Genomic DNA, 9,408 nt, shown 5'->3' on the forward strand with positions numbered 1-9,408 from the left:
TTGAGCTGAAAGGTTTTGTTATGTCAGTTGACTTCTTAGTTAGTTGACACACGTTTTATGAAAAGCAGTGTTTATGTGAATAGGTTTAATATATATTTCTCTCTCTCTTTTTCTACATTCATCAACTACTTGCTACAACAACCACAGACTATTCTCTACAGGGACACGACACACACACTGCGGCTTTGACGCGTGAATAGGCCACAACACTATGACACTCAAAAACATACACGCGCACACCGCCCTTTTGCATGTTGCTGGAGGGAAAAATATCGATCAGCTTGAGAATGTGTGCAGATGTGGCTGCTGAAACGTGAATCTTTCTCTTCTTATTTGGCCTGATATAGACTATAATATGTTTGTCTGTTTGTCTGATAAGAGCTGTTATTCGTGATGATTGATTATTATTTGCCTCACAAATGTTATGTCAATTAATTTAGCAAATTGATAACATATTTAATTTTAAATGTATTACTTTTTAAATGTTAACACATTTTATTTACTTTGTTGACATTAACTATTTTGTTATTAGGCCTAGGCTGCACGTTTTGTTTGTAAGTTATCAATAGGCCTATGTCGAATCTCTGCCCAGTCCTTTATTATATCCATACCGTTGGAAAGCATCTCGTTGTTCATTAAGTGTCTTTGTTTCTGGGCAAACGTCAAGTCCCCACACGCCACTGACGTTGACTTCCTATTAGAGACCATTTAACTTTTACGTTTCTCTTCTTTAACTTGTTCAACTGAACGGTGTCCTGTTGTTCTTGACCCTGACAGATGCCGCGGTGTGTGTGTGTGTGTGTGTGTGTGTGTGTGTGTGTGTGTGTGTGTGTGTGTGTGTGTGTGTGTGTGTGTGTGTGTGTGTGTGTGTGTGTGTGTGTGTGTGTGTGTGTGAAGTTAATCTGTACGAGCAGCTGTTAACATGAGGAGTCTTGAAGCGTCACCTTTGACATGTGGCCCGGGCTGGGCTCTGGCCGCAGCAAGCTGTCGCCTGCCTGACCGCGTGAAAAGGACGCTTCGAACCCCCCACCCCCCTCCCAACACACACAAGTCATTTGAAGTTCATCCATTGTGTAGCCAATTTAGGAAACTTACAATGTTTGAAATTGTATTGTAATGACGTGGGCCTACTCAATGGGTGAAGGAAATAAAATGACGCAATAAAACATATTTGTCATTCAATATTTGTCATTCAATTGTTTCTCAATTAATTACTAACATCAGTAAGTATTATTATCATGAGAGGTGTTATGTTTATGTAATCATAGGCCTATTCATGAATGATTACTTTTCTTCACTGTGATCAAGTTCACACACACGCACGCACACACACACACACACACACACACACACACACACTCCGTGTATTGAAGGGGGCACGCGTGGACACACTTAGCCTACACACACCCACACACTCCCATGCACGGCCAGGCCGGTTCGTTAATCTTAATGGTTTAACAATAGACACATCTGTTCATCTTTTTATTTCTAAAGAGAGAGAAGTACAGCTTCATTTGTTACTTCAAACCGACATATGGAATGGTTTTCATTCGGACTGGAGTTGAAAGATTGCTACAATAATCCTCTATTAGGGGACTTTGTTGGGATCCCATTTTAGCTTTATTATATAAAAATAGAGAAACAGCATGATGACATTTGGTTCAAGATAGGTGGTGATTATGAAGGACACGTGTGTGAATATAAGGTTTTGAATACTGCATGCAAACTGTCATGGTCTAATCACGCACGCACACGCACGCGCACCTCATTGACGAGTGGAGAATGAACCCGGAAGTTCACTTCATTTGTTCTGCATGACATGTTAAGGAGGCTCCAGAACAATATTGGATCAATAGGTTTTTATTTGTGTTGAAATACAATAGGCTCAATAGGCTCCATTGAACGTGTAAATTATAACCTAGTAAATAATATTAATTCATTTGTGATTAAATTATTTTATTCCAATGGGTGTGTGAGAGGGGGGGGTTATAACCAGCAGGTATCTTAATACTAATAACTGACGTCAGAGCAGTGTGTGTGTGTGCGTGTGTGTGTGTGTGTGTGTGTGTGTGTGTGTGTGTGTGTGGTGGGAGGGGATGGAAGGTCGCCCGTGCGCATGTGTGGATGTTCGGGATCGGCAGCGGTGAAACGGAGGTGTGGAGAAACCGAGCAGCACGAGAAAAGCCACGGAGAGAGAGATGGCGCAGGACCCGACCGGAGCGCAAGGACAGGCGGGGGGGCTCGAGACACAACCCGGAGGAAGCAAAAAATAAAATGTTGTATCAATAAAACGAGTCTAAAAGGGAAAGAAAAATATATAATCGGAGGAAAGAAAATAATCAACAAAGACAAGAGGAAGAAACACCAGCCATAAAAAGGAAACAAAAAACGTCCATCAACCAGGATTCAGGAGACAGAACAAACCACCACAACAAACCAACAGACTGGGAGGGAACTTTCCCGCCGTGAGGACTCTGGACTGTTCTGTGGACATCCATCCATCTCCCAGGTCACATAGATGGTCGCCAAGCATTATGAACGCGCAACTGTCCATGGAGAGCCTCGGCGACCTGAGCCATGAGTCTGTGGCCGGTCCAGGAGAGCTGCTAGTCGGCCACAGCCCACACCCCCGCCCGGGTGGGGGCCGAGGGCTGGCGCACCGCTCCATGGGCATGACGAGCCTGCTAGACGGGGGAGAATACCACTCCCACCACGGACACAACACTGGGCACCCCGGTCATCACCTGCACCCCGCCATGAGTATGTGCGAGACCCCCCCTGGAATGAGCGCAAGCACCTACACCACCCTCACACCTCTCCAGCCTCCCCTACCCCCCATCTCCACTGTAGCAGACAAGTTCTCTCATCATCACCATCATCATCATCATCCACACCACCACCATCCTCATAATCATCATCAGCGACTCCCTGGTAATGTCACCGGCAGCTTTACGTTTATGAGGGACGAAAGGGGGCTGGCGCCGATCAACAACCTCTACTCCCCATACCACCACAAAGACGCCCCTGGGATGGGACAGAGCCTCTCCCCACTGTCTGGCTCTGGCCTGGCCGGCCTACACAGCTCCCAGGCCGGCCTGCCTCCCTATGCCCACCCCGGGGTCTCAGCCTCCATGCCGGGGGAGAAGATGCAGTTGACTCCCGGTGGGTTCGAGGCTCATCACCCCACCATGCTGGCCAGACACGCAGAACAGCACCTCACCTCCTCGGGGAACATGCTCCATATAAACGGCCTTCATCACCACCACCCTCATGCCCACCTCGGAGCCTCGGGGCACGTCCTGGGCCACGGGAACCCCCGGGACAACAACACCCAGAGCCACGCCTCAGGGCCCGGTGTTCAAGTCCACGGGGTTGGTGGTGGTGGCGGTACCGACGGCAATTCGACGGGTCAAATGGAAGAAGTAAACACCAAAGAAGTAGCGCAGAGGATCACCACAGAGCTGAAGCGTTACTCCATCCCCCAGGCTATCTTCGCCCAGAGGGTGTTGTGTCGGTCCCAGGGAACACTGTCAGATCTGCTCCGGAACCCCAAGCCCTGGTCCAAACTCAAGTCCGGCCGGGAGACCTTCCGCAGGATGTGGAAGTGGCTGCAGGAGCCTGAGTTCACACGCATGAGCGCGCTCAGGCTCGCAGGTGAGCGAACCCTCGGTAATACCTACTTCATTTTTATTTATCTTTCTCTCTCCCTTTACTCTTTATCCATAGGGGGTATTTAAGATTGTTTGGTGCTCGTCATTGTAACAGTAGGCCTGTTGTCTGCAGCTGTCTTGAATCTGACATTGGAGTAGCCAGTGGTATGACAGAACTGAAACCTCCCTCTGGAATTTCCTGCAGTTGAATTCATCATTGTCTTTGTTGTAATCTCTGTCTCTTGGCTTTTTCCATTCTATAAGATAAGGGCCCATGTGTCTATTCACGCGCGCGCGTGTGCGTGTGTGTGTGGGTGGGGGTGGGGGGTGTTTGTGTGTGCGTTGGTAAGGTGATCTGGGACTAGAATGAGATTATTTTGCCCAACTCGTCAGCTTTTTGTTGTTCCCAACAGAGTCCACGCGAGTCCATGTAAACAAAGTCCACGCGAGTCTATGTAAACAGAGTCCACTCGCGAGAGAATAAGAATCAAGTTCTAAAAAATATTTTTACATCATGAAAATATTAATTTGCTGCCAGCACACGTAGTAACATCCTCAAGCTGGGCATTTCAGGGCTGAGGGATGGAACATCTGCGGAAAATAGTATAACAGAATAACAATATAATACAAGATTTTCCAGGATCAATATGACCATTATTTTAAATCTTGAGGAAAGCTTATGGAAACTGTGTCTTTGGCTGCGTTGACGCACTTATTGTGTTTCAGTGAGTGTGTTTTTGTCTTGGAGCTAAACTCGTTAGGAGGCGTGACGCGGGGCTGACTCTGGGTTTGTGGTAATTAACTGATAGATAGCTCTCTATTAATTTGTCCCCGAGGACCCGAGTCAATCCGCCTGAACCGTTCTAGCGGACACACACACGGAGCCACGCAGTCGCCAGCATACAAAGGAATTGCTTTATGTCTAATCAATGACGCGCTGAGGCGGATGGGTTTTTGGCTTGTGAAAAGTGTGAGGCTGAAAGTGTGTTAAATCGCCATTGATTATTTGCAGCGTGTGTTTGTGTGTGTCATTAACAGTATATATAACCATATATATACCATGTCACTTTAATTTTTTGGTGACTTAAATAGACGAATAAACATGTTGCAGTCCAAACGCAACTCTTGATCTTTCGATGCAGGTGATTCAAAATCAGGGTATTACTTATTATAAGTCTGTTGACGCACGCCAAGCACATTTGTATTGATCCATTAGAATTAGAACCAATAATCCCTTCCATCTCGTGAGCTAAGGGGAAACATTATCACTCAGGACAGAAAAAATATAAATTTCCCGGAATTGTTTTCAGTTAATTCATGAATGTTAGGTAGTACGCCTGTGCTGTTCTATTTAGCCCTGACATGCGTTTATAAAAGTAAAAAGTAAAATAACATATTTTTCATTAGGCTTATTGTGTTGAATTTTTGAGTGGGGGGATTATTTTGCCAGTGTCTCCCTCTTCATTCTATTTTAGCCTAATTTCACTTCCATAAAACCTCAACCACAATATGCATAGCTTTTGCATCCATGCGCATATATATTTTATTTCTCCCTAATGAAAATATATACATATTACTTTATATAACTTCGACCCGAATCATAAAGGCTTCGTTGTGAAATACCTCTCCTAATGTTAATAACGTTTCAGATTCTGGAAATGTAGAATGTCTGTAAACAGGAAACGGAAGCCCGTACCCGAACATATATCGATCGGTTCTCGGGTGAAATGTGTGTGTGATCGGCCTACTAAGAACTAAAATAGAAGATTGATATTGATTATTGAAATGTGGCTTCTTCCATTTCCCCATGTTACATCATGTATGCCTGGCGGTTTTCTCATGTCACCGAGGCCTATGCCTGCCGGTAGACTAGGCCTACTCATATCATTAACCTATTTAATATTGAATTTATCTTTTTTTCACGAATTGGAAATGCAACGTATTACATGTGAAGTGGGTTTAAAATAATCGAGCATAATGCAGCAAAAACGCATTTCCGTTGTGGTCCTCTGCTTTTGGCACGATGTTGTTGAGAAGTTGCGTGTATAGTTCCCTAAATAATTCCCTAAAAGCTTCTTGTACATTCTAGACCTATACACTCCCTCTCACTCTCATCAATTAACCTAATAATTAACCTAATATTAATTTTGCAGCAAATACAGAAAAATGTGTTTTCTTAAAGCAATTGTAAAGGTTCAGGCCTGACATTGCACCTGCCGATAATTTATCTCAAGCGTTGATTCTGACATTATCATTTTGTTCGTTAGAAATTCGTTCACCTTTAAGCCTATTATATTCCTGTTTGGGAAGTTTGCGCTTTTCTATATTTAACTAGGCAAGTCAGTTAAGAACAAATTCTTATTTTCAATGATGGCCTAGCAGTGGGTTAACTGCCTTGTTCAGGGGCAGAACGTCAGATGTTTTAACTTATCAGCTCGGGGATTCGATCATGCAGCCGTTCGGTTGGTAGTCCAACGCTTTAACCAATAGGCCACCTGCCGCTCCAAAATAGGATGTTATTGAACATATTTGGAATAGGCCTAATTCAAAATAATTGTCAAACTGAGTTAATCGGCTCTTGGATTCGGAAAAGGGGCTATTCATATTTTGGATTTGTATTTATTTTAAACATACACAACACACACACCGCTGCTGCTGGTACACGAGTGTGTGTAGTCACGTCATAGGCTACCTCAGTGTGGAGTTATCTGCTTAATGATTGTCAGACGGGCAGAGCTGTGTGTGTGTGTGTGTGTGTATGTGTGTGTGTGTGTGTGTGGGGGGGGGGGGGGGGGGGGACCAGGGTGATAACGAGCCTGGGAAAGCTCCCAACCTGTCCGACTACCTGTCTGTCTGCTCCGCGCGGTGGCTGCTGGGGTGTCACTGTGGCCTTCAGCACGTTGATTTATAGCGCAGCAGATAGGATAGAGCTCCACACACACACACACACACACACACACACACACACAAAAACAGAGCAGATAGGATGCCAACTCAACTCCACACGGAGCGGTAGCTCTCTGTTAATGGTTATCTAGGGGTATCTCTACCTAACTAGGCTAATACTGCTGCTATCACAGAACACACACAGACCTTTCTGTGAATTGTTCATTTCATAGGCTCGAATATCACTTATCAACAACACGCACCTGGCATACAGATCCATCTTGCTTGTTTTGCATACATGTGTAAGATGGTAGTGAAATACCCTTGGTCTAAGAAAAGATGGTCTAAGATCTATATTAAATAATCTATCTGGGACAGTGACTGTCAAGTCGATGTCCTCCAGCTAAGTAGAATGAATGGCTTTTGGTCGAATTCAGCGCTGCTACAGCTGTTTGACAGCTCACTACTGCCCTCTATTGGTAAAGTCTCGATATGCAGGGAGAGGCCTACTTACCGTGTGCTTCAGCACCACGGTCAGCGGCAATTGTTTTCAGCTGTGAGCTCCGGTGGAGGTTATTATGAGGCTACCCGTGTGTGTGTGTGTGTGTGTGTGTGTGTGTGTGTGTGTGTGTGTGTGTTATATTCCACGGTATAGCTGATTGTGTGCTGTAGCCTATTGTTGTTATACAGTGTTGTATACTGTGTCAATGTTGTTATGATTTAGTTTGTTATAACATCTCTCTTTCTCTCCCACCCTTAGCGTGTAAGCGCAAGGAGCAGGACCATGGCCACTGTAAAGTTGGTGGTGACCGTGGCGGCAGCGGTGGCAGCAGCGGCGGAAACCACAGCGGCAGCAACCACAGCGGTAATGGTGGCCACTCCAAGAAGCCTCGGCTGGTGTTTACCGACGTCCAGAGAAGGACCCTCCACGCCATCTTCAAGGAGAACAAGCGTCCGTCCAAGGAGCTTCAGATCACCATCAGCCAGCAGCTGGGCCTGGAGCTGACCACCGTCTCAAATTTCTTCATGAACGCACGCCGACGCAGCCTCGACAAGTGGCTCGACGACAACGGAGCCTCCACCCACTCCGCTAATTCCTCCGTCTCCACCTGCAGCAAAGCCTGAGGAGGAGGGACTGGAGGGGGAGAGCGGGCACAGTTTTGAGTTGATTTAACTTGGAAAAAATAAGTTGCCACGCTGACTTACAATTTTGAATTATGTCATCTCAGGTAATCAAGTGTTGAGTTGACTACATTTTATATTAGATATGGTGTTAAAGTTTTTAGTTAGCGTGGATACTTATTTTTTTCTAGTTTGAAGCAGTCAAGATTTTTTACTGTGTATGGGGAGACAGACTGACAGACTCAACCTCGGTGGAAAAGCTTTACAATGTAGAAACTAAGGAAAATACCTATAAACAGCGTTTTGACCTTAAAGCCTGTACTCTAACACTGCTATTTATAGTGTCCAAAGAAAAAACAAACCAAAGACTTCTTTTGACCTGCTTTAAAAACTCTGTTCTGGCATTCTACCCAATCACTGATCTCACAGCTTTAATACCTCCTGCCCACAGTCCTTATCTTTGATCTGACTGGTCGGTTTGAGGGAGGGCCTCTGGCTGGACATTTAATCAGCCTATCAGCTGTGTGGGTTCTGACCAGTGGACGGAGATCCTGTGGGACGGGTCAATCAGCTTTGAGGAGGAATCTTACAGGTGCCACTGGAATGTTCAGCAGCCGTTTGGATTGGTCAGAGTTTCTGTCCATCAGGACAAACAGACATTTGATTGGTGACAGTTTTCTGTCCGTCAGTAAACCCCAGACACTCCAGGTAGAAGCTGCCATAAACGGATCTAGGTTCAGATGACCTTGCCCCCAATCCTATCAGTAACCATTAGTAGGATGAAATAAATATTGTTCTGACCCGGGATCAGTGATTAGGGGGGACTTCTACCTCCTTCACTGGAAGAGCAGACAGGGGAGGGGGGAAATCGCCCCAGTAGGAGCTGCTAACCATGACTCATAACCCCTGACCCATTCCGTAGTGCTTTCTTCCTGTACTGTTGAAACAGTAAAAATGAAAACCAAAGCTTTCTCCACTCCAGGGCAGGTAGCCTAGACTGTATGCAGTTATAATACCAAATCACTTTGACAGAATCACAGCAAGAAGTACAACCAAAGAATAATGTCTTATATTTTGTAGCTGATGTTGTAAATAGTATTTTTAAAGACCTGAGTGTGACTGTTAACACTCTCCTCTCCTCCATCTCTCCTCTCCTCCTATCCCTCCATCTCTCCTCTTCTCCATCTCTCCTCTCCTTCTATCCCTCCAGCTCTCCTCTCCTCCATCTCTCCTCTCCTTCTATCCCTCCATCTCTCCTCTCCTCCATCTCTCCTCTCCTCCTATCCCTCCATCTCTCCTCTCCTCCTATCCCTCCATCTCTCCTCTCCTCCTATCTTCCTATCTCTCCTCTCCTCCTATCTTCCTATCTCTCCTCTCCTCCTATCCCTCCATCTCTCCTCTCCTCCATCTCTCCTCTCCTCCTATCCCTCCATCTCTCCTCCATCTCTCCTCTCCTCCTATCCCTCCATCTCTCCTCTCCTCCATCTCTCCTCTCCTCCTATCTTCCTATCTCTCCTCTCCTCCTATCCCTCCATCTCTCCTCTCCTCCATCTCTCCTCTCCTCCTATCCCTCCATCTCTCCTCTACTCCATCTCTCCTCTCCTCCTATCCCTCCATCTCTCCCCCTATCCCTCCATCTCTCCTATCTTCCTTTCTCTCCTCTCCTCCTATCCCTCCTATCTTCCTCTCTCTCCATCTCTCCTCTCCTCCTATCCCTCCTATCTTCCTCTCTCTCCATCTCTCCTATCTT

The 9,408-nt window shown here is 45.8% G+C and overlaps 1 protein-coding gene across 2 annotated transcripts; it reads left to right on the top strand.

Moving 5' to 3' along the window:
- The first annotated feature begins 2,147 nt into the window (after window positions 1–2,147).
- Window positions 2,148–8,844, top strand: LOC110506775 (hepatocyte nuclear factor 6-like). Of its 2 annotated transcripts, none has more exons than XM_021586631.2 (2): window positions 2,148–3,669; window positions 7,297–8,844. In XM_021586631.2, the coding sequence occupies exons 1-2, from the start codon at window positions 2,535–2,537 to the stop codon at window positions 7,659–7,661; spliced, it is 1,500 nt and encodes a 499-aa protein (XP_021442306.1). In that variant the 5' UTR covers window positions 2,148–2,534; the 3' UTR covers window positions 7,662–8,844. The 2 variants fall into 2 exon arrangements, with proteins under 2 accessions (XP_021442306.1, XP_021442307.1); XM_021586632.2 differs by having other exon boundaries at window positions 2,148–3,654.
- The last annotated feature ends 564 nt before the right edge of the window (window positions 8,845–9,408 follow it).

This window comes from Oncorhynchus mykiss, chromosome 6 (genome assembly GCF_013265735.2).
Source record: "Oncorhynchus mykiss isolate Arlee chromosome 6, USDA_OmykA_1.1, whole genome shotgun sequence".
NCBI lineage: Eukaryota > Metazoa > Chordata > Actinopteri > Salmoniformes > Salmonidae > Oncorhynchus > Oncorhynchus mykiss.